Source organism: Dendrobates tinctorius, unplaced genomic scaffold (assembly GCF_039654945.1).
Source record: "Dendrobates tinctorius isolate UK_male_01 unplaced genomic scaffold, ASM3965494v1 ptg000097l, whole genome shotgun sequence".
NCBI lineage: Eukaryota > Metazoa > Chordata > Amphibia > Anura > Dendrobatidae > Dendrobates > Dendrobates tinctorius.
In genome coordinates, this window is record NW_027361765.1 from 198,731 (window position 1) to 224,569 (window position 25,839).

The following is a 25,839-nucleotide window of genomic DNA, read 5'->3' on the forward strand; positions in this document are numbered from 1 at the left end:
GCTGCAAGATGCTGTGGTAGGCATTCTGGTTCAGTATGCCTTCAATTTTGAATAAATCCCCAACAGTGTCACCAGCAAAGCACCCCCACACCATCACACCTCCTCCACAATGCTTCACGGTGGGAACCAGGCATGTAGAGTCCATCCGTTCACCTTTTCTGTGTTGCACAAAGACATGGTGGTTGGAACCAAAGATCTCAAATGTGGACTCATCAGACCAAAGCACAGATTTCCACTGGTCTAATGTCCATTCCTTGTGTTCTTTAGCCCAAACAAGTCTCTTCTGCTTATTGCCTGTCCTTAGCAGTGGTTTCCTAGCAGCTATTTTACCATGAAGGCCTGCTGCACAAAGTCTCCTCTTAACAGTTGTTGTAGAGATGTGTCTGCTGCTAGAACTCTGTGTGGCAATTGACCTGGTCTCTAATCTGAGCTGCTGTTAACCTGCGATTTCTGAGGCTGGTGACTCGGATTAAATTATCCTCCGCAGCAGAGGTGACTCTTGGTCTTCCTTTCCTGGGGCGGTCCTCATGTGAGCCAGTTTCTTTGTAGCGCTTGATGGTTTTTGCCACTGCACTTGGGGACACTTTCAAAGTTTTCCCAATTTTTCGGACTGACTGACCTTCATTTCTTAAAGTAATGATGGCCACTTGTTTTTCTTTACTTAGAATTTGTATTATGGCAAGAAAAAAGCAGCTAACAGTCTATTCAGTAGGACTATCAGCTGTGTATCCACCAGACTTCTGCACAACACAACTGATGGTCCCAACCCCATTTATAAGGCAAGAAATCCCACTTACTAAACCTGACAGGGCACACCTGTGAAGTGAAAACCATTTCCGGTGACTACCTCTTGAAGCTCATCAAGAGAATGCCAAGAGTGTGCAAAGCAGTAATCAAAGCAAAAGGTGGCTACTTTGAAGAACCTAGAATATAAGACATATTTTCATTTTTTTCACACTTTTTTGTTAATTATATAATTCCACATGTGTTAATTCATAGTTTTGATGCCTTCAGAGTGAATCTACAATAATTTTCATAGTCATGAAAACAATGAAAACTCTTTGAATGAGAAGGTGTGTCCAAAGTTTTGGCCTGTAGTGTGTGTGTGTGTATATATATATATATATATATATATATATATATATATATATACACACACACACACACACACACACACACACACACACACACACACACACATATATCTGAGTGTATAGTCCCACCCACTCTGCATAGCCACACTAACTCTAATATCCCACATCATCCCGTCAGCTAGAGCCACCGGACTATTACCCCTAATATCCCACATCATCCCGTCAGCAAAAGCCAGACTACTACCACTAATATTCCACATCTTGCAAGAGAAAATAAAGGAAAAAACAGAATTATAGTCAGCTCACCCTTCTGTGGAATCTTCATTAAGCAGCTGGCACTCAGCACGGTTCCATAATGCAAACATACTTGGGAAGGAAAAAAGCAGGGGAAAAAAAACAGCGAGTAGATTGCAGACTAAAATATAACCTTTAATCCATTAGGTTAAAACATGAATGGCACAGGATTGCCGGGCATGTAGAAAAACACTTCAGAAACAGATGGCGCGTTTCGACATAACAGTCTTCAAGATCTATGTCCTAATTGCAAAGCATGTGGATATATACTAAGAAGTCAGACATAATTGGTCAGACAATCAACATCATTTGAATAATAAATAAAAATACATACATATAAGGAAAACAGTCTATGTACATGAAGAGATTATCAGGCAATTTTAATAAATTGTAACTTTTTATCAAATCCTGTCTATAGTTCTAAATACTTACCTCTTCTGAATCAGGACAAAAAATTAAAAGAAATTTTAAAAAATTCTGTGCGGTTTGTTCCAAAAAAAGCTCCTACATTAGCTTCATTACCATCTCCCAGTGTTTTTATGGATCCTGACAAATCTTCTTCCCAATATAATTGGCTGAACCTGAAGGGTTTTTACAAATGTCGTGCAAACATATGCAAAGCATGCAAGTATGCACGAAAAACAGATTTTTTCAGCCCAGAATTCTTCAGTTTTTTATTTAAAAGATTACGTTAATTGCAATACCTCATTTGTCATTTATCAAATAGAGTGCATTACTTGCAAGTGTGGTACAGTAAAGGGTGTTTTACTGGATGGAAGATATGTTTCTCCCAGCAGATTAATGTTTGGCCGGGTTTTTCCTTAAAGACGGGACCTGCGATGATGTCAGGGTCACGTGATCAGCCCATGTGATGTCTACCTCACTGGTGGGAGGGGTTAGGCCCTATGTAATGGAGGTTGGTGATTGCCACAGTGAGTGTGTTTCTGGAAGCTACAAGAACTTGTGTGGACTCAGCCTGGAACTTGTATATAGGATTCCCGTGCTGCAGGACTGTCACAGCAAGACTCCGAAGAACCCCGGGAATGGCACCTGGCGGATGCCGCAGGACCTGGCAGCCGCTTAGTTACGCCCGTCCCGTGCAAGGGGTGAGTCTGGGACCAGTGGTTCTCCGAACTGGAGTATGTGTTTGCTTTGCCTTTTGTTTTGTTAAGCTGCTGGTTACTGAGTGACATTAAAAACCTCTGAAATTGGACTTTATGCCTGTGTGTTGCCTCGTTACTGCCGCCCAGCTATTGCCTACCAGAGCGAATCCCTACACAAGCTACAATATATAGGTTGCACCACATGCCCTCTGAAAGTCCGTATCAGGAGACATTAAAATGATGCGGTTAATCCGAGTGCTATTGCTCCATCTGCAGCCTCAAAGCATTTTTTAATACATCACAAAGGTTGTGTTGACTCCTTTAGATTTAACGCTATAAAGTTCACAGACCTTTGAGAGGAGGCAATCACAAACGCAAGCTGTTCAACAGAGAATCCTTTTGGATCTTTACATTGGACACCATCAGGTTTGAACTATAGACAGGATTTGATAAAAAGTTACAATTTATTAAAATTGCCTGATAATCTCTTCATGTACATAGACTGTTTTCCTTATATGTATGTATTTTTTCTAATTTTTAATTATATGGTACATTTATTATTCATTACTCAAATGAAGTTGAGTATCTGACCAATTATGTCTGACTTCTTAGCATATATCCACATGCTTTGCAATTAGGACATAGATCTTGATGAAGACTGATGTCGAAACGCGTCATCTGTTTCTGAAGTGTTTTTCATACGCCCGGCAATCCTGTGACATTCATGTTTTAACCTAATGGATTAAAGGTTATATTTTAGTCTGCGATCTACTCACTGTTTTTTTCCCCCCTGCTTTTAATATCCCAAATCATCCACTCAGCCAGAGCTACCGGACTACTACCCCTAATATCCCACATCATCCCGTCAGCCAGAGCTACCGGACTACTACCCCTAATATCCCACATCATCCCGTCAGAGCCACCAGACTACTACCACTAATATCCCACATCATCCCATCAGCCAGAGCCACCGGACTACTACCACTAATATCCCACATCGTCCCATCAGCCAGAGCTACCGGACTACTACCTCTAATATCCCACATCATCCCGTCAGCCAGAGCCACTGGACTACTATCCCTAATATCCCACATCATCCCGTCAGAGCCACCGGACTACTACCCCTAATATCCCACATCATCCTGTCAGCCAGAGCCACTGGACTACTACCACTAATATCCCACATCATCCCATCAGCCAGAGCCACTGGACTACTACCACTAATATCCCACATCATCCCATCAGCCAGAGCCACTGGACTACTACCACTAATATCCCACATCATCCCATCAGCCAGAGCCACCGGACTACTACCACTAATATCCCACATCATCCCGTCAGAGCCACTGGACTGCTACCCCTAATATCCCATATCATCCCGTCAGCCAGAGCCACCGGACTGCTACCACTAATATCCCATATCATCCCATCAGCCAGAGCCACCGGACTACTACCACTAAGAGAGAGAGAGAGGATTCCAAAAGATTTAAATAACCTGGAGAAGTGGGCAGCAACTAACAGAATGGTTTTTAACAGGGAGAAATGCAAAGTACTACATCTGGGCAATAAAAATGAAAAAGGCATATATAGATTGGGAGGAATAGGGCTAAGTGACAGCACATGTGAAAAAGACTTGGGTATACTAATAGATCACAGACTGAATATGAGTCAACAGTGTGATGCAGCAGCAAAAAAGGCAAATGCAATTCTAGGATGTATTAACAGAAGCATACAATCTAGATCACGTGAAGTCATTATTTCCCTCTACTCCTCTTTGGTCAGACCTCATCTGGAATATTGTGTCCAGTTTTGGGCACCACATTTTAAAAAAGACATCAACAAACTGGAGCAAGTTCAGAAAAGAGCGACCAAAATGGTGACCGGTCTGCAAACCCTGTCTTATGAGGAAAGGTTGCAGGATTTGGGAATGTTTAGTTTGCAAAAGAGAAGACTGAGAGGAGACTTAATAGCTGTCTACAAATATCTAAAGGGCTGTCACATTGTAGAAGGATCAACTATATTCTCATTTGCACAAGGAAAGACTAGAAGCAATGGGATGAAACTGAATGGGAGGAGACACAGATTAGATATTAGAAAAAACTTTTTGACAGTTAGAGTGATCAATGAGTGGAACAGGCTGCCACGAGAAGTGGTGAGTTCTCCTTCAATGGAAGTCTTCAAACAGAGGCTGGACAGACATCTGACTGGGATGATTTAGCGAATCCTGCTTTGAGCAGGGGGTTGGACCAGATGGCCCAGGAGGTCCCTTCCAACTCTACAATTCTATGATTCTATGATATCCCACATCATCCCGCCAGAGCCACTGGACTACTACCCCTAATATCCTACATCATCCCATCAGCCAGAGTCACCGGACTACTACCACTAATATCCCACATCATCTCGTCAGAGCCACCGGACTACTACCACTAATTTCCCACATCATCCAATCAGCCAGAGATACCAGACTACTACCCATAATATCCCACATCATCCTGTCAGAGCCAACATTGTCAGGTTGGCGCTGTTAGGGTATGTGCACACATTGTGGATTTGCCTGTGGAATGTTCTGCGGAGATTCTGCATCTCTTAGCAGATAAAGCAGTTAAAAATCAGTGCGTTTTTTATGCAGATTTTTATGCGTTTTTGTAAGCTAAATAAAGATATATTTAACAAAAAAAAAAAAAGAATTGTGATGTCATTTCCTTGTCCAACCTCTTCTTTTATATACTCCATTGAAGAATAATGTTTACACACAGATAGATAGATTGATCTATCGATACAGATCTATACATAAGATTAGATAGATCTATCGATATATCTATCGATTTATCTATATCTATATATAGAGAGATATATCTATACATAGATAGATAGATAGATGGATAGATATATCTATAGATAGTACCAAGCCCGATGTTTAGTAATAAACATAATAAAATGGTACATAAAGAGTTAAATAAAGACACACACACACACAAAATCTGCATTAGCCCGGGGTCACACTTGCGAGAAACTCACACGAGTCTCGCACCTCAGTACCCAGCACTGCCGCCGGCACTCGAACCGGAGCGTTCGCTGCATAGAAATACATGCAGCCGCACACTCCGGTCCCGAGTGTCGGCTACTGAGGTGCGAGACTTGTGCGAGTTTCTCGCAAGTGTGACCCTGACCGTACGCAATATCTGTTTAATTTAAAAAAAAAAAAAAAAAAAAATTGAAAAAAATGCCATGGGCTCCCATACAATTTTCTGCACCAGAGAGGAAAAGTCAGCGACTGGGGGCAGATGTTTATAGCCTAGGAAGGGGTTAATACCCATGGATTTTCCCAGACTATGAAGATCAGCCCGCAGCTGTATACTTAGCCTTCACTGGCTATTAAAACAGGGGGACCCCCCAAAAAACGGCATGAGGTCCCCCTATAATTAATAGCCAGAAAAGGCTATGCAGACAGCTGTGGGCTGATATTAATAGCCTAGGAAGGGGCCATGGATATTGCCCCCCCTTTCTGGCTACAAACACCAGCTCACAGCCGCCCCAGAAATCAGGAGATGTGACTTCTCTACAGGGCCTCCAGTGACACACTGACAGACGATAATGGCTCCTGCAGTGTTATCACTGAGGGTTCGCTGGAGTTCATGCTCTCACTTTACGGCACTGCTGCGTGAGAATTTTCCCACACAGCGGTGCCGCAAGTGGCAGCCTGAACTCCATTGACCTCTGATGGCGGAGTGATCCACTGCGGGAGGATACCTGCCGTCATCGTATCACCGGAGCCCCTGGAGAGCGGTCACATCTGCCGATGTGACAACTCTCCACGGGAGATCGGGAGATCGTCGTGGGACAATCGTTATTAAATGGATTACGTCGGAACAGGGAGTACACTATTGGTCTATTTTTTTTTTTATTTTTTTTTTTTTACAGGTTATCGAAGGCATTGGGGATTAGCTGTATGGTGAGTATGTACTGTATACGTGTTTTTTTTTTTGTTTGTTTTTTTACACTTGAACACACTAGCCGAATGATGGGACTACTACTGTCCCATCATCGGCTAGCTGTCACTGTAGCAGGTATAGCTGAATGGGACTAGTAGTCCCATCGGATGATGCCTGCCAACATACAGAACCACACACACAGCTCCGCAGACCCCCGCACACACACACACACACACACACGCACACATACACCCGCACACATTCTCCGCCCACACACTCTTTTTCACATCTGCGGTTTTGCTGCGGATTTGCCTGACTCCATGGTAATCAATGGGTGCAGAAACGCTGCAGATCCGCAAAAAGAATTGACATGCTGCGGAAAATAAAATGATGCAAATCCGCACGTATTTTTGTGCACAGCAATTCTGTAATTCCCATTGACTAACAACGCTTGTGCACTACACTGCGGTTTTGATGCAATTCCGCACGTCCAAAAACGCTGCAGAAACGCATAAAAATCCGCAACCTGTGCACATAGCCTTACACCGATTAAAAGGATACCTGGATTGGAGAAATCCGTCTTGTGTTTCTTTTATTAATCTGTGTTTGAGTTTTTAAGTTAACAAGGATGCTTCATGCCAGACAAAGAGAAGTTCCTGATTCTGGGCTCCCCTTGCAGTCTGTGTCAGAGGGTGGTCTGTGTTGGCACGGTAATAAATTGTGTTATTTCCAGCTTTACAGAAGGATGATAACACCATAGAAGTGATAAGAATAATAGGCCTCAGTTACCACAACTGTCTAAAAGGAAAACTGTTTCTCATAGCAACCAATCACAGCTCAGCTTTCATCTTTTAAACAGCGCTAGTGAAATGAGAGATGCTTAGTGATTGGTTGCTATGGGCAACACAGGCAGTGTAACCTGTTGTGGCCAAGAAGATGTATGTGGCTATGAAATTATATATATATATATATATATATATATATATATATATATATATATACTGTGTATATGTATGTATGTATGTATGTATGTATGTATATATCTAATATATAAAGCTCAAAGTGTGTATGTGTGTGTATGTCCGGGATAGGCATCCGCACCGTCGCAGCTACAGCCACAAAATTTGGCACAGTCACACGTCTGGACCCCGAGAGCGTCCTAAGCTATGCTGTGAGGCGAAGTTTTAACCCTGCGCATTCCAATTCACCAAACAATTTTGCCCCTCTCTACATACTGGGGGAAAAGTGTGTGCGCGTCAAGCCTCGCCCCTTATTATGATGTCATAATGCCCCTATCTTCATAATGGGGAAACAGTGTGTGCATATCAAGCGCCGCCCCTCATTATGATGTCATAATGCCCCTATCTACATAATGGGGAAACAGTGTGTGCGTATCAAGCCCCGCCCCTCATTATGATGTCATAATGGTTGACTATGAGATGGAGGATGTGTGATGGTTATATGGGCACTGGACTATGGGATGGAGGATATATATGATGGGTATATGGGCACGGGACTATGGGATGGAGGATGTGTGATGGGTATATGGGCACGGGACTATGGGATGGAGGATATGTATGACGGGTATATGGGCATTGGACTATGAGATGAAGGATGTGTGATGGGTATATGGGCACTCGACTATGGGATGGCGAATATGTATGATGGGTATATGGGCATGGGACTATGGGATGGAGAATATGTATGATGGGTATATGGGCATGGGACTATGGGATGGAGGATTTGTGATGGGTATATGGAACCTCGAGTATGGGATGGAGGATATGTATGATGGGTATATGGGCACGTGGATATGTATGAAGGGTATATGGGCACGGGACTATGGGATGGAGGATAATTATAATTTGTTATAACTAACCACAGTTAGTTACTATGCCCGTGCAGCGCAGGGCTCTTCAGCTAGTCTAATATATAAAGCTCAAAGTGTGTGTGTGTGTGTGTGTGTGTGTGTGTGTGTGTGTGTGTGTGTGTGTCCGGGATAGGCATCCACACCGTCGCAGCTACAGCCACAAAATTTGCCACAGTCACACGTCTGGACCCCGAGAGCGTCCTAAGCTACGTTGTGAGGCGAAATTTTAACCGTGCGCGTTCCAATTCACCAAACAATTTTGCCCCTATCTACATACTGGGGAAAAAGTGTGTGCGCGTCAAGCCTCGCCCCTTATTATGATGTCATAATGCCCCTATCTTCATAATGGGGAAACAGTGTGTGCATATCAAGCCCCGCCCCTCATTATGATGTCATAATGGTTGCCATGGCGACGCTGATGTCATCATAGGTTGCAAGCCCCGCCGCTCATTATGATGTCATAATGGTTGACTATGGGATGGAGGATGTGTAATGGGTATATGGGCACTGGACTATGGGATGGAGGCTATGTATGACGGGTATATGGGCACGGGACTATGGGATGGCGGATATGTATGATGGGTATATGGGCACAGGACGATGGGATGGCGAATATGTATGATGGGTATATGGGCATGGGACTATGGGATGGAGGATATGTATGATGGGTATATGGGCATGGGAATATGGGATGGAGGATGTGTGATGGTTATATGGGCACAGGACTATGGGATGGTGGATATGTATGATGGGTTTATGGGCATGGGACTATGGGATGGAGGATGTGTGATGGGTATATGGGCACTTGACTATGGGATGGAGGATATGTATGATGGGTATATGGGCACGGGCCTATGGGATGGAGGATATGTATGATGGGTATATGGGCACGGGACTATGGGATGGAGCATGTGTGATGGGTATATGGGCATGGGACTATGGGATGGAGGATATGTATGATGGGTATACGGGCATGGGAATATGAGATGAAGGATGTGTAATGGGTATATGGGCACTCGACGCTGCGGTCTTCTGGCTCCTCTCTGTCACGGTGAACCTGTGAGAATAACCCATCAAGTAAAATTTGTGGGTGCCTGCAGCTTACCCTAGTTATGATAACTGATCAATACAGATCCTTGCACTGTTACTCATGGTTGTCAGCTGTCATAGTTTGGGAAAACTATGGGCATAGACAATTGAATATGGAGAGGGATGCTCAGATGGGCTAAAATCCTGCCATTTGTTTTACTTCTCCTTCTTAATAACTGTGTTGTTAAATTATATTCTAAGGTCTAACAGAAGAACTGACAGCATATCGCTAGGATAAGTCAATACTTGCTGACCAATGACCAACAGCCGGGACCACCAAGACCCTAAGGGTCTACAGTACACGTTAAGCGCTGCAGTTTTTTCACCATTCTACCCAGCATTGCATCTTTCTCCATCCATATACTCTGCTAGAACGGTGTTGCATTTCTTTGGAGCTGGTAGCTGTGACCCAGTCAAAAAAAAACACAAAGCCAAATGAGCTTCCGAACCTTTTTGCCTCTGTACTAGTTGGGATCCCATTAGGTTAGACCCCAGCAATCATGAAGTGATTACTTATTCCCATCTCAAGAAGTAGAATAATTTTTTAAAAACATAAATTGCGAATGTTGTGCAAACAACCATTTATTAATAACTTCCAATGACAGGATTCCCAGTGTCTGTGTTGTAAGATAATGAAAGAAGAAAGACAGTGAAGCATCTCACCAAAGCGAGCATCTGAAGTCAGCTTCAGGATCTTTTCATACTGTTAAGTACAGAGAGAAGTGAGTCAGCACACCAGCATCATCAGCTTGATAGAAATGCCTGCTCTTACATTAATACTTACATCAATGGCTTCTCCCAGCTGCTCCTTCAACACTTGTGCACAGATCAACTTCAATTTAACAGAGGACTGAGAAAGGAAATAGAAGACATTCAGGATATGGGCAAGAGCAAGATCGAGACAGGAGCACTGATAACTAGAACAGAGTTAGATTAATGTGTACAGAAACAAAGTACATAACCAGCCTCATATACTTACAGCAAAGCGCAAACCAGTTATATGAACTATACATGTTGAAGGTTAACAAGTCAATAAAATCATTGCAAAAAGCTACTCAGGTTTGGTTAGAGATTGAACCTATCAATGTAGTGGCATCAGCATCAAAAAACGGATTTTTCAGCCTTCTTTAAAAAACAAAACAAAAAAAAAAAACAGAGCCCATTATATTCATCTACCGATCCTAAGATGATGGGAGGCCCCATCGGTCTCTCCGATTCCTTTTTCTGGCATGAGATTGCTTCAATAAGGTGCCAGAGTGGTGACCAGCGTGTCACCCCTGCTGCCTGTGATCAAAAGAAGATGTCAAGTCATCTCTGCGACCACCGGCTGGCCAGTCTACTAGCTATGGAAAAAGGAAGCAGGGAGACCGGCTGGAGACACAAGCTGCAGTAAGCAGTATGGAGGGATATGCATTTTGTTTCTCATTTATACTAGGCTAGGACCAGTGATAAAGACAAAAAAGAGGGACAAAACAACCCCTTTAATGTGCATGGTGCCTAGTCAGTGAATCATATCCAGGCCACCACCTACCTTACTGTGCAGTATAAATTATTCCCTTGGGCCAGATCTGTAGGAGTATTTTTTATACAGTAAAAAGGACTGCAAGAAATAAAGTTCAGGAACTCAATAAAGTGGATATAGCAAACTCACCTGCATGGACTGGACCAACCCTAGAATACACAAATCTCTAAACCAAGCCAAGATATGGCTGCACGTTGACATTACCCCACATCCATATTACCAGACAGCAATTTTATGAAAGATCACATGCCTTATGAAACGTCATCACCTTACACCAGTGCTTCTCAACCTTTTCCTACTAAGGCCTCAACAGCAAAGGCATGGTGACCCCTGCGACTCATCAGAAATTGACGTTCATGACAAAATGAAATATTTTGGTTAGTTCACTTTAACTAAATATCATAAGCGTCAGAACTTCTGATTGCTGAGGCCAGTGACTGGCTGCAGCAGAGAAGGGACTGATGGATATCCATGTGGGACAAAGTAGGGACAAGAGAAGTGTCGCTGGAACAACTGAGTTTTAAAAGGTGATTGGTTTATTATTTTATAATACTTCTACCTAACTTTGGAAAATCCTAGACAACCCCTATAACTAATGAAAGATTCCAGAAAACTGTAGCGGGTACTTCTACTTTCCAATGGCCCAGGAGAGGGATGATTAGACTGTGGCTTTTAATTGCTGAACAACAAAGGGTATTGAATTCTCAGATACAGAAATGCTTTTTTTGATTGCTAGAAAATAATGAATGACACCAAGTTACCTATAAATCTAATAACCTCTGCTTACTTCATACATCTAGCAGAAAAGAGATCCAAGAATACTCAACTATTTTAGCCAAGATGCTAATTTCTGCCAAAACCCAGTCCGGGCAATCCAGATCACCACAGAAACGGAACCTCTGCAAAGATATAGAAGCGATATACAATGAGAAAGCAGGAAATGTTACAGACCAAATACAAAACATGCAAATACAACACAGGGGGCTCAAGCCTTTAACCCCTTCACTACCAAGGGTGGTTTGTACTTCATGTTAGTGGTAAAATTTCATTGATATAACTTGCGTTTATTTGTGAAAAAAATGGAAATTTGGCGAAAATTTTTAAAATTTCGCAATTTTCCAACTTTGAATTTTTATGCCCTTAAATCACAGAGATACGGCACACAAAAAACTTGATAAGTAACATTTCCCACATGTTTACTTTACATCAGCACAATTTTGGAACCAAAATTTTTTGTTAGGAAGTTATAAGGGTTAAAAATTGACCAGCGATTTCTCATTTTTTCAACACTATTTTATTTTTACGGACCACATCACATTTGAAGCCACTTTGCGGGGTCTATATGATAGAAAATACCCAAAAGTGACACCATTCTAAAAACTGCACCCCTTAAGGTGCTCAAAACCACATTCAAGAAGTTTATTAATCCTTTAGGTGCGTCACAGGAATTTTTTGAATATTTAAAAAAAAAAAAAAAAATGAACATTTAACTTTTTTCACAAAAAAAATACTTCAGGTTCAATTTTTTTTATTTTACCAAGGTTAACAGGAGAAATTGGACTGCAAAAGTTATTGTGCAATTTGTCCTGAGTACGCTGATACCTGATATGTGGGGGGGAACCACTGTTTCGGCGCATGGCAGAGCTCAGAAGGAAAGGAGCACCGTTTGACTTTTTCAATGCAAAATTGGCTGGAATTCAGATCGGACGCCATGTCACATTTGGAGAGCCCCTGATGTACCTAAACAGTGGAAATCCCCCACAAGTGACCCCATTTTGGAAACTAGACCCCCCATGGAACTTATCTAGATATGTGGTGATAACTTTGAACCCACAAGGGCTTCACAGAAGTTTATAACGTACAACGGTACAATTAAAAAATCATATTTTTTCCACAAAAATGATCTTTTCACCCCCGATTCTTATTTTTCCAAGGGCAACAGGACCCTAAAAGTTATTGTGCAATTTGTCCTGAGTATGCTGATACCCCACATGTGGATGTAAACCACTATTTGGGCGCATGGCAGAGCTCTGAAGGGAAGCAGCCCCATTTGACGTTTTTGGCTGGAATTGAGATCGGACACCATGTCGCGTTTGGAAAGCCCCTGATGTACCAAAACAGTGGAAAACCCCCATAAATGACACCATTTTGGAAACTAAACCCCCCAAGGAACTTATCTAGATGTGTGGTGAGAACTTTGAACCCCCCCAGTGCTTCACAGAAGTTTATAATGCCTGGGCGTGAAAATAAAAAAAAAAAAAATCGAATTTTTCCACAAACATGATCTTTTAGTCACCAATTTTTTTATTTTCCCAATGGTATCAGGAGAAATTGGACCCCAAAAGTTGTTGTCCAATTTGTCCTGAGTACGCTGATACCTCATATGTGGGAGAAAACTACTGTATGGGCACACATCGGGGCTCGGAAGGGAAGTAGTGACGTTTTGGAATGCAGACATTGATGGAATGGTCTGCGGGTGTCATGTTGCTTTTGGAGAGCCCCTGATGTACCTAAACAGTGGAAACCCCCCACAAGTGACCCCATTTTGGAAACTAGATCCCCTGAGGAACTTATCTAGATGTGTGGTGAGCAGCACTTTGAACCCCCAAGTGATTCACAGAAGTTTATAACTCCCGGGCGTGAAAATAAAAAAAATATTTTTTCCACAAAAATGATATTTTTGCCCCCAATTTTTTATTTTCCTAAGGGTAACAGGAGAAATTGGACCCCAAAAGTTGTTTTGCAATTTGTCCTGAGTAGGCTGATATCCTATATGTGGGAGTAAAACACTGTTTGGGCGCATGGCAGAGCTTGGAAGGGAAGGAGCACCATTTGACTTTTTCAACACAGAATTGGCCGGAATTGAGATCCGACGCCATGTTGCACTTGGAGAGCACTTGATGTGCCCAAACAGTGGAAACCCCCAATTCTAACTCCAACCCTAACCCCAACACACCCCTAACCCTAATCTCAGCCCTAACCCTAGCCCTAAAGGGGAAAAAGGAAATAAATACATTTTCTTTTAATTTTATTATTCTTCGCTAACTAGGGGTGATAACTGGGGGTTTGATTTACTATTTATGGCGGTTTTTATGTTTGGCAGCTGTCACACGCTAAAAGACGCTTTTTATTGTAAAAATAGTTTTTGCATCACCACGTATTGAGAGCTATAATTTTTCCGTATTTTGACCCACTGAGTCATGTGAGGTCCTATTTTTTGCGGGACGAGTTGACGTTTTTATTGATATCATTTTTGGGCACGTGACATTTTTTAATCGCTTTTTATTCCGATTTTTGGGACGCAGAATGAACAAAAACCAGCGTTTCATGAATTTCTTTTGGGGGGTGCGTTTACACCGTTCCGCGTGCGGTAAAACTGATAAAGCGGTTTTATTCTTCGGGTCAGTACGGTTACAGCGATACCTCATTTAGGTCGTTTTTTTATGTTTTGTCGCTCTTATGCAGTGAAAACTATTTTATATAAAAAGTAATTATTTTTCCATCACTTTATTCTGCGAGCTATAACTTTTTTATTTTTTCGCTGATGATGCTGTATGGCGGCTTGTTTTTTGTGGGACAAGATGACGTTTTCAGCGGTACCATGGATATTTATATGCGTCTTTTTGATCGCGCGTTATTGCACTTTTTGTTCGGCGGTATGATAATAAATCATTTTTTTCCTTCGTTTTTTATTTTTAATTTTTAAGGGGTTCGCTAAAGGGGTTAACTAATGGGACAGTTTTATGGGGCGGGTCGTTACGGACGCGGCGATACTAAATATGTGTACTTTTTTTTTTTTTTTCCAATAAATGAATTTATTTGGGAATATTTTTTTTTCTAATTTATTTAGCGATTTTTTAAAATTATTTTTACACTTTTTTTTTTAATTTTTTTTAACTTTATTAGGTTGTCCCAGTGGGGACATACCTGTCATGTGACAGATCACTGTGACAGATCAGCGATCTGTCACAGGCAAAGATGCAGACTTCCTCATGCCTGCGCTTTGCAGGCACTGAGGAAGTCAGCTCCCTACAGGCCCCCGTCTCCATCTTGGACCCGGGGACCTGTAGGGATGGAGCCCCCCGCAGCAGCGCTGCACACTGCGCTGCTGTGGGGGGCTCAGGGAAGCATGGAGGGAGCCCCCTCCCTGCCAATTCTTCCCTTTAACCCCCGGTACACCGCGATCGTGTTTGATCGCGGTTTGCAAGGGGTTAACGTGTCGGGGTGGTCCGTGACCGCCCCTGACACATTGTGCCGGGTGTCAGCTGTGATAATCAGCTGACACCCGGCCGCGATCAGCGGCGCTCACCACGTGGGCGCCGCTGATCGCATTAGACGTAATATTCCGTCCATGGGACTTAGGGCCCAGGTCACATGGACGGAATATTACGTCCAATGTAGGAAAGGGGTTAAGTTAAAGGGATTGGCATCTTTCAGAAAAGTTTTTCTTGTAAGCTCTATTAGTAACTAAACAAACCCCGCCCGAATAAGGAGCCTTATCCCAAGGCTATGTGCACACGGTGCGGATTCTGCTGCAGATCCGCAGCGTTTCAGGCTCTGCGGGTCCACAGCAGATTTAGGTGTGTTGTACAGTACCATTGTTTTCAATGGTAAACTGAAAAACGCTGTGCACATGCTGGGGATCTTTCCGCTCGGATTTGCTGCGGGTTCAAATCCGCAGCATGTCAATTCTTTGTGCGGAATCCGCTGCGGTTTCACACATTCTCCATTGTAGAGGTGTGAAACCGCCGGGCTAAATCGCAGGCTAATCCAAAGGTAAACCGCAGGTCTTTTGACCTGAGAATTTACCTGCGGATTTTTCTAAATCCGCGCGGAAAAATCTGCAGGACCTAAAACTACGTGTAGCCCTTCAGGTGCGTCACAGGAATTTTTTGAATGTTTAAAAAAAAAAAAATGAACAGTTAACTTTTTTTCACAAAAAAATTACTTCAGGTCCATTTTTTTTTATTTTACCAAGGGCAACAGGAGAAATTGGACACAAAAGTTATTGTGTAAGTTGTCCTCAATACGCTGATACCTGATATGTGGGGGGAACCACTGTTTCAGCGCATGGCAGAGCTCAGAAGGGAAGGAGTGCCGTTTGACTTTTTCAATGCAAAATTGGCTGGAATTCAGATTGGACGCCATGTCACGTTTGGAGAGCCCCTGATGTGCCTAAACAGTGGAAACCCGCCACGGAACTTATCTAGATATGTGGTGAGTACTTTTAACCCCCAAGGGCTTCACAGAAGTTTATAACGTACAGCCGTACAATTCAAAAATCATATTTTTTCCCAAAAAATGATCTTTTCACCCCCAATTTTGATTTTCCCAAGGGTAACAGGACCCCAAAAGCTATTGTGCAATTTGTCCTGAGTATGCTGATACCCCACATGTGGGGGTAAACCACTATTTGGGCGCATGGCAGAGCTCGGAAGGGAAGCAGCGCCATTTGACTATTTTGGCTGGAATTGGGATCGGACGCCATGCCGCGTTTGGAAAGCCCCTGATGTGACTAAACAGTGGATACTCCACATAAATGACACCATTTTGGAAATTAAACCCCCAAGGAACTTATTTAGATGTGTGGTGAGCACTTTGAACATCCAAAGGCTTCACAGAAGTTTATAACGCCCGGGCGTGAAAATAAAAAAAAATCATATTTTTTCAACAAACATGATCTTTTAGTCCCCAATTTTTTTATTTTGCCAAGGGTAACAGGAGAAACTGGACCTCAAAAGTTGTTGTCCAATTTGTCCTTAGTACGCTGATACCCCATATGTGGGAGAAAACTACTGTATGGGCACACGTCGGGGCTCGGAAGGGAAGTAGTGATGTTTTGGAATGCAGACTTTGATGGAATGGTCTGCGGGTGTCATGTTGCCTTTGGAGAGCCCATGATGTACCTGAACTGGGCGTGAGAATAATAAAAAACATTTTTTTTTCCAAAAAAAATGATATTTTTGACCCAATTTTTTATTTTCCTAAGGGTAACAGTAGAAATTAGACCACAAAAGTTATTTTGCAATTTGTCCCGAGTAGGCTGATACCCTGGACATGTGGGGGTAAAACACTGTTTGGGAGCATGGCAGAGCTTGGAAGGGAAGAAGCGCCGTTTGACTTTTTCAACTCAGAATTGGCTGGAATTGAGATCAGACGCCATGTTGCATTTGGAGAGTGTCATGATCTGCTTAGTTCATGGGATTAGGTAGTTCAGAGGTTAATCTGGACGGCCTCACTCTGAGATTCTGGGAGGCTTTTTATAGCCTCATTGTGGACTCATTCCTCGTCGCTTATACTCAGATTCTTGGCCGAGTGTTTGTGACCCTGGTGTGCTTTGTGACTGTGATATTTTATGCTTGTTTCGTTTTGACCCGGTTCTGTCCCTGTTACGAGTTCTGCCTGTTCCTTTTGTACTGCGTTGCTATCTCTGTGTATGACTCATTGCTTACGTTCTGACTATTCTCTGCTTGCTCCTCTGGTACCACGCTGCACTCTCTGTGTATGACCCCCCCCCCGCTTGTCTGACCTGAGTTCCCCTAATCTTTACTCCAGGGTTCCTGTAATAGAATCCTACAGTCATCTACTGCAGCAGGACGCTAAGCCACGCCCCCTGTGGTTACATGATCGTAGGTCCTGGTAATATTTACTACCTTTAGCTTCGCAGGTCCTGTTCTCAGAACTTTCCCTGCAGTTTCGGACCCCGGACCCTCCCGTAGTCTGGGTGAGTGACCCTGCTCAGCCGCGGCAGTTCGCCGGCGCTGACAGGATCCTGATAGAGAGCACCTGATGTGCCAAAACAGTGGAAACCCCCTAATTCTAACTCCAACCCTAACCCCAACACACCCCTAACCCTAATCTCAGCCCTAACCGGAAAATGGAAATAAATACATTTTTTTTTATTTTAATATTTTTCCCTAACTAAGGGGGTGGTAAAGGGGGGTTTGATTTACTCTTTATGGCGGGTTTTTATGTTTGGCAGCTGTCACACGCTAAAAGACGCTTTTTATTCTAAAAATACTTTTTGCATCACCACATTTTGAGAGCTATAATTTTTCCATATTTTGGCCCACCGAGTCATGTGAGGTCTTATTTTTTGCGGGACAAGTTGATGTTTTTATGGGTACCATTTTCGGGCACATGACATTTTTTTGATCGCTTTTTATTCCGATTTTTGGAACGCAGAATGAACAAAAACCAGCATTTCAAGAATTTCTTTTGGGGGGGGTGTTTACACCGTTCCGCGTGTGGTAAAATTGATAAAGCCGTTTTATTCTTCGGGTCAGTACGAATACAGCGATACCTCATTTATGTGGTTTTTTTAGGTTTTGGCGGTTTTATGCAATGCAAACAATTTTACATAAAAAATAATTATTTTTGCATCGCTTTATTCTGCGAGCTATAATTTTTATTTTTTCACTGATGACGCTGTGTGGTGGCTCGTTTTTTGCGGGACAAGATGACGTTTTCAGCGGTACCATGGTTATTTATATAAGTCTTTTTGATCACGCGTTATTGCACTTTTTGTTCGGCGGTATGATAATGAAGCATTGTTTTTTGCTTTTTTTTTTAATTTTATTTTTTAAGGGGTTCGCGAAAGGGGTTAAGCAGTGGGAAAGTTTTATAGGGCGGGTCGTTATGGACGTGGTGATACTAAATATGTGTACTTTTATTGTTTTTGTTTTTTTATTTACAAAAAATGAATCCATTAGGGAATTTTTTTTTTTTATAAATTATTTTTAAACTTTTTTTTTTTTATTACTTTATTACATTGTCCCGGGGGGACATCACCGTCATGTGTCAGATCGCTGATCTGTCACATCACACAGCGCTGTGTCAGATCAGCGATCTGACAGGCGCTGCACAAGGCTTCCTCGTGCCTGCGCTCTGCAGGCACTCAGGAAGCCGCCTCGCTGCAGGCCCCTGCGGCCATATTTGATCCGGGGACCTGCAGGGAAGGCGGCCCCCGCAACAGCGCTGCACATCGCGCTGCTTCGGAGGTCTCAGGGAAGCACGGAGGGAGCCCCCTCCCTGCTGATGCTTCCCTAATCCCCCGATACACTGTGATCATGTTTGATCACAGTGTGCCAGAGGTTAACGTGCCTGGGGGGCGGTGCATGACCTCCCCTGACACATAGGGTGTCAGTTGTGATAATCAGCTGACACCGGCCGCTATCAGCAGCGCTCCCCCCGTGAGCGCCGCTGATCGCTATGACGTACTATCCCGTCCATGGGCATAGGGGCCTGGGTCCCGTGGACGGGATAGTACGTCAGATGTCAGAAAGGGGTTCATTTTTTCCACTTACTGCCTATGAGTATTAAAATTCACATACATTTGTATCTAGAATCTGTGGAAATACTTTTATGCCCAATCTTACTCGCTAAGCACAAAAAAATATATATTTTCAAGCTTTCAGAGCACAGTAAATATATAATTTTTCTGGTTAGCCAATAAATGTATCACTCCCAGAATACTTTTGCCAATTTTGGGCATAATAGTACTTACATCAATTTTTCTGGCTAACACGGTACCACAATATAAATTTTTGTTCTAGAAACTGGACATCTGTCTGGATGATTCGGGCGGCAAGGTGGCTCAGTGGTTAACACTGCAGCCTTGCAGCGCTGGGGTCCTGGGTTGAAATCCCACCAAGGACAACCTCTGCAAGGAGTTTGTATGTTGTCCCCAAATTTGAGAAAGACCCAAGCTTGGGTCAAAACGTTAATAAATCACTCGTGGAATGTATTAGTTTTTTGGCATTTATCACTGTGCAAAGTGCTGCACAGATTCAACTAAAATCTGAGATCAGGAACTGAACAGACATTAAGGCTGTGTGCACACGCTGCGGATTTTGCTGCGGTTCCGCAGCGGTTTTGGCCGCTGCGGACCCGCAGCAGTTTTTGCTGCAGTGTACAGTACCATGATTCCCTATGGGAATCAAAAACCGCAGTGCAGACGGTGCGGAATTTTCCGCGCGGATTATCTGCGGTTTTCAATCCGCAGAAAGAATTGACATGTCAATTCTTTCTGCGGATTCTCCTGCGGTTTGCCATCTCCTCCATTGAGGAGATGAAAAACCGCAGGGCAAAACCGCAGAGCAATCCGCAGGTAAAACCTCAGGTCTTTTGACCTGCGGTTTCACCTGCGGATTTTACAAAATCCGCGCGGATGAATCCGCACATAATCCGCAGCGTGTGCACACAGCCTTATAGGACATTTCATAACTTTCCCAAATTATTCTGAAACCTTTACATCACATCCTGCATTGTACTACTGTACCCAATGTATTATATATTTTATGAGTCGGTCCATTTTATACCAACTCTGACTCCACCCAAATGGACCCAGACTCCACAAATCCAACTCCAGAGCCCTGCTCACCGGTCGATGTCTTGTGCCATTTTCCGTTGCGATCCGGTGTCACGTGTGTTTGGCGTGCATTTGTGACCTGCGGCATCACAGTTTCTTCTTTGTGAAAAGAAGGAAGCCACTTTTTGAATTTTCTCAGTGCAAGTCTATGAGATTCAGCACTCATTTAGACGTCAAGTTATTTGACGTACAAGAAAAACGGACAGCGTTTCATCAGTTATTTTCATTACACTGTTCTCAGACTTTAGCTAGAGTGTGGTCAGAATTTTTTATTTTTTTTAACCCCTTTCTAACATAATAATCCATCCATGTGACCTGGGTCTATTTGACCAGGGACACATTATTACATCTGCGCAATCACCTGGGCACACGGGTGTTGTCCGGGCGATTTCCGCTGGGTGTCAGCTGATTCCGACAGCTGACAACCAGCAATAAGTGCCAGGAGCGGTCACGTACCACTCCCAGCACTTTATCCCAGAAATGCTGCGATCGAATCATATCACAGCACAGCATTCAGAGAGCCGGCAGAGGGCTGACAGCCCCTCTGACTTTGGAACGGAGACCCCGCGGCGTGACGAGGGGTTCCGATCGTTGCCATGGAGACCCGATGTTATGACGACATCTGGGTCACCAACGCTAGGGAACTTGCACAGTACATTATCAGCAAGTTTTTCTGTCAGTGCAGAGCTGACAGTTTCTACAGAAGGGGATGCTGCTGTATCCCCATGCTGCAAAAGTGATCAGCCTGCAAAAAATGATAGTTCCATAGTGGGACTAACAGTAAAAAATTTTTTTTTTTTTAAATACTCAAAAATAACAAAAAAAATAAATAAAATGATATTGTATCTATAATATTATGAATGAAAACAATATATAAACATTTAGTATCGCTGCGTGCGCAACGAACCGACCTATAAAACTGTCCCACTAGTTAACCCCTTTAGTGAACACCACAAAAAAAGTAAAAAAAAGGCAAAACACAATGCTTTATCATCATACCGCCAAACAACGTGGAATAAAACGTGATAAAAAAAACAGATGTAAACGTGGTACCACTGAAAACGTCATCTTGTCCCGCAAAAAACAAGCCACCATACAGCTTCATCAGAGAAAAGATAGTTATAGCAATCAGAATAAAGCGATGCAAAAATAAATTAATTTTTGTCGATAAAAGATTTTATTGTGTAAAAGCGCCAAAACATAAAAAAACATATAAGCGGGATATCGCTGTAATCGTACTGACCCGAAGAATAAAACTGCCTTATCAATTTTACCACACACGGAACAGCATAAATTCCCCCACCAAAAAAAAAAAAATCCTTGCTGGTTTTTGTTCATTCTGCCTCCCAAAAATCGGAATAGAAAGCAATAAAAAAAAATTCATATGCCCAAAAATGGTGCCAATAAAAACGTCAACTCTTTCGGCAAAAAAACACCCATCACATAATTCTACGGGCCAAAATATGGAAAAATTATAGCTCTCAAAATATGGTGATGCAAAAACTATTTTTTGCAATAAAAAGCGTCTTTTAGTGTGTGACAGCAGCAGCCAAACATAAAAACCCGCTATAAATCTGGTATCGCACCGACCCGAAGAATAAAGTCGCCTAATCACTTATTCTGCACGAGGAACGACGTAAAAAATAAAGCCAATTCTTCACATGCTGTTGATTTTTTCATTCTGCCTCCCAAAGATCGCAGTAAGACTCAGGGCACATTCATCCTGCGCTCTATACTGAATGCTTACACCGGGGTTTCCATGTAAATCTCTGAAATACGCAATTCAGATGGAACCTCTGGCGGAAAATTCCCTATAATGAGGTAGATGGAGGCACTGTGGGTGTCATAGGACCTGTGAGCCGGCGGTGTCCGTCTTTTTAGGATTGCATAAAAGTGCCGTCGGCCACAGTTTTATGCACTTCTGAAAAGAAGGAAACTGCGGAAGAGGCCAGACGGAGTCCAGAGTAATTCTGCAGCCTCATTATAGTGAATGGATCCCTCGGGGGTTCATCTGAATTACGTCACTCAGAGATTTACAAGGAAATCCCAAAGTAAGTGGTCAGCGTAGATAACCATGATCCAAAACGTTAAATGTAAAATGTTCCCAATAAAAGCTTCAAATCAATCCACAAAAAAAAATCAAGTAGCCACTCAGGTCTGTTATCTGTTAACAGAAATATAGGGGGCTTCTATGTTACTGGTAGCACAAAGGTTGTGGAAAACTGAAATGGCTCCTCACCCTCCAAAAGAAATTCAGCAATTTCTGCACTCTCAAATCCAAATGCCTCCTCCCTTCTGAGCCCCAGTGTACCTAAACCACATATTGCGTCCACGTTTGGCATTTGTGAAGTGATGAAATCCCGCCTAACTTATGGGTGTATGTCTCCAGAAGCACGGGCTGGGCATAACGTACTGGTGACTGCAACATACTGGTCACTACAGCGTATTGGTCACTACAGCGGCAGTTTGCAATTTTCACTCGGCAACATTCATTGCTGTTCGTTTCTGGAAAATGCCACACCTGTAGATAAATTCTCCAAGGGGTATAGTTTCTAAAATGGGGTCACTTGAGAGGGGATTCTGCTCTTATAGCAGTTAAGAGCTCTGTATATGGAGTCCACAAACTGTTCTAGAAAAATCTGTGCTCCAGGAGGAAAGTAGTATTGTACAGCCACATATGGAGTATTGCCACATTCAGCAGAAATTGTGGGACATATTTTGGTGCCATTTTTCTGGGGCTAAAACAAAATATTTTCTGGTAAAAACGTAGTTATTTTTTTATTCACTGCCCAATGGTATAAAATTTTGTGACACTCCCATGTTATCAATATGATCACTGCATTCCTAGATGAATTCATTGAGAAGTGCAGTTTGTTAAATGGGGGGTCACTTATGGAAAGCTCTGCTGTTCTGGCACCTCATGGGCTCTACCCCAGGGTCATGGCACCTGCAAACCGTAACAGTAAATTCTGGTGCTCTTTTGTCTTCTGAGCTTTGCACTGTGCTTGAAAAATATTTCCTGATTACATGTAGAGTATTGGTGCACTCAGGAAAAAATGGACCTCCATTTGTTGTAAAGAAAATTTCTTTTGGCCCTTAGAAAAATTAAAAACTTGGGGCTAAAACAACATTGTAGTAGTAAAAATGCAATTTATTCTTTCTTCACCGCTCAGTGGTATAAAATTCTGTGATGTACATGGTGTCAATATGATCATTGCACCCCTAGATGAATTCAATGGGGAGTGTAGTTTGTAAAATGAGTGCACATATAGGGGGTTTCTGCTGTTCTGGCACCTCAGGGGCTCTGCCAATGTGACATGGCACTCTCAAACCATTCCAGCAAAATCTGAACTCCAATATGGTGCCCATTCCCTTAGGAGCATTGCACTGTGCCTCAAAAGTAGTATTCCCTCACATAGGGTGCATCGGTGTACCCAGGAGAAATTGCACAACAAGCTGTATGGTGCAAGTTCTCCTGTTACCCTTATGAAAGAGCAAAATTTGGGGCCAAAATAGCATTTTTGTGTGGAAAATGTTATTTTTTATTTTCACTGCTCAATGTTATAATCTTCTGCGAAGCAGCTGGTGGGGTTCAAGGTGCTCACCATGCATCTACGTACATTCCTTGAGGGGTCTAGTTTCCACAATGGGGTTACTTCTGGGGGGGTTTCCACTCTTTAGACACATCAGGGGTTCTCCAAACGGGACATGAAGTCTACTAATGATTCCAGGAAATTTTACATTTAAAGTCAAAGCATGCTCCTAACTGTCTGAGCCCTGCTGTGCACCCAGTGGTTTTCTCCTTCATGTGGGGTATTGGCGTATTCACGAGAAATTACACTACAAATTGTATGGTACAATTTCTCCTGTTACCCTTATGAAAATGCAACATTTGGGGCTAAAATATCATTTTTGTGAGGAAAATTTTTATTTTTTTTTTATTTTTACGGCTCAACGTTATAAACTTCTGTGAAGTACCTGAGGGTCAAGGTGCTCACCACACATCTAGATCAGTTCCCTGAGAGGTCTAGTTTCCAAAATGGTGTCAGTTGTAGGTGGTTTTCATTTCAATTTCAGAGGCTCTCCAAATGCGACATGGCATCCGCCAATTGATCCAGCAAATTTTGCATTATAAGAGTCATTTTATAATGCAAAATTCCCTTCCGAGCTCTGCCATGCGCCCAAACAGTGTTTTTCTCCCTCATATGAGGCATCGGCATGCTCAGGAGAAATTACACAACAAATTTTGGGGCCTATTTTTTCTGTTACCCTTGTCAAAATAAAAAAAATTGAATCTGAAGTAATTTTTTTGTGAAAAAAAAAGTTAAATGTTATTTTTTTTTTACAAAAAAAATTCTGTGTCGCACCTAAAGGGTCTGAATGTGGTTTTGAGTACCTTGAGGGATGCAGTTTTTAGAATGTTGTCACTTTTGGATATCTTCTATTACATAGACCCCTCAAAGTGACTTCGAATGTGATGTCGTCCCTCCCCCCAAAAAAAATAAAAAATGGTTTTCTAAATTTTGCTGGGAAGGAAAAAAAAAAAAAATTGCTGGTAAAGTTTTAACCCTTATAACTTCCTAACCAAAAAAAAAAAATTTTGGTTCCAAAATTGTGCTGATGTAAAGTAAACATGTGGGAAATGTTATTTATTAACTAGTTTGTGTGACATATCTCTGTGATTTAAGGGCATGACAACTCAAATTTGGAAAAATTGCCAAATGTTCCAAGTTTTCACCAAATTTCCATTTTTCCTCACAAATAAATGCCAAGTAATACCGAAGAAATTTTACCACTACCGTGAAGTACAATATGTCACAAGGAAACAATTCTCAGAATCCCTGGAATCTGTAGAAGCGTTCCAGAGTTATTAACTCATAAAGTGACAGTGGTCAGAATTGGCCAGGTCATTCACATGCAAACCACCCTCACGGGTAGAGATTGACTCATCAGTGAAAAAAAAAGGAAAAAGGTTTCACTACCTTTCCATATCTATCAGTTGGTGAAAAACGAACAGCACACGCATGGCATCATTGCCCAGTTTGGTGCAAACTGGGCATTAATGCCATCCATGTGCTTTATTGGAAAAAAAACATGGACATGTGAACAACCCCATACACAGTCATAGGTGAGAGTGCTATCTGTGAGAAAAACGGACGTCTGAATAAGGCTACAGAGGTTCATTCTCGGTGGCATAGACTTGTATTGAGAGAGCAGTTTCACACAGACTGATCCTGCAGGTATAAACATGGTCACATGATGCTGAAGTGGACTGGAGCGCTGCTGAGAACGGCAGAAGACGGCGACCGGTGAGTGAGTTACTGTGCTCATTACACATACACATCAATGCTACCAAAAGGAAATTAAAAAAATTACTTGAGTTCCTTTAATAAACTTGGTTTGCCAATTGTGATGTTGGCACTACTTTTTGGACTGCACTTACTTGGTCAAAAAAACCGTGGGAATGTGGCAGAGCATTACCAGTATACAGGTGCTGCTATAAGCAGTGCTCGCTACTATGATATTTTTTTCAGGCAAAAAGACACATCAGGAAACTCTTAT

At 42.4% G+C, this 25,839-nt stretch overlaps 1 protein-coding gene across 3 annotated transcripts in view; it reads right to left on the minus strand.

Annotated features, from left to right (window-relative positions):
• The window catches only part of COMMD4 (COMM domain containing 4), an 89,204-nt gene that overhangs the window by 61,580 nt on the left and 1,785 nt on the right, over positions 1-25,839 (minus strand). For all 3 annotated transcript variants that reach the window (XM_073586848.1, XM_073586850.1, XM_073586849.1), the window contains exons 2-4: positions 11,735-11,806; positions 10,170-10,235; positions 10,049-10,088 (exon numbers count right to left, since the gene is read on the minus strand). In XM_073586848.1, coding sequence (XP_073442949.1) covers positions 10,049-10,088; positions 10,170-10,235; positions 11,735-11,806 — 178 coding nt within the window. The remainder of the gene's footprint in view (positions 1-10,048; positions 10,089-10,169; positions 10,236-11,734; positions 11,807-25,839) is intronic.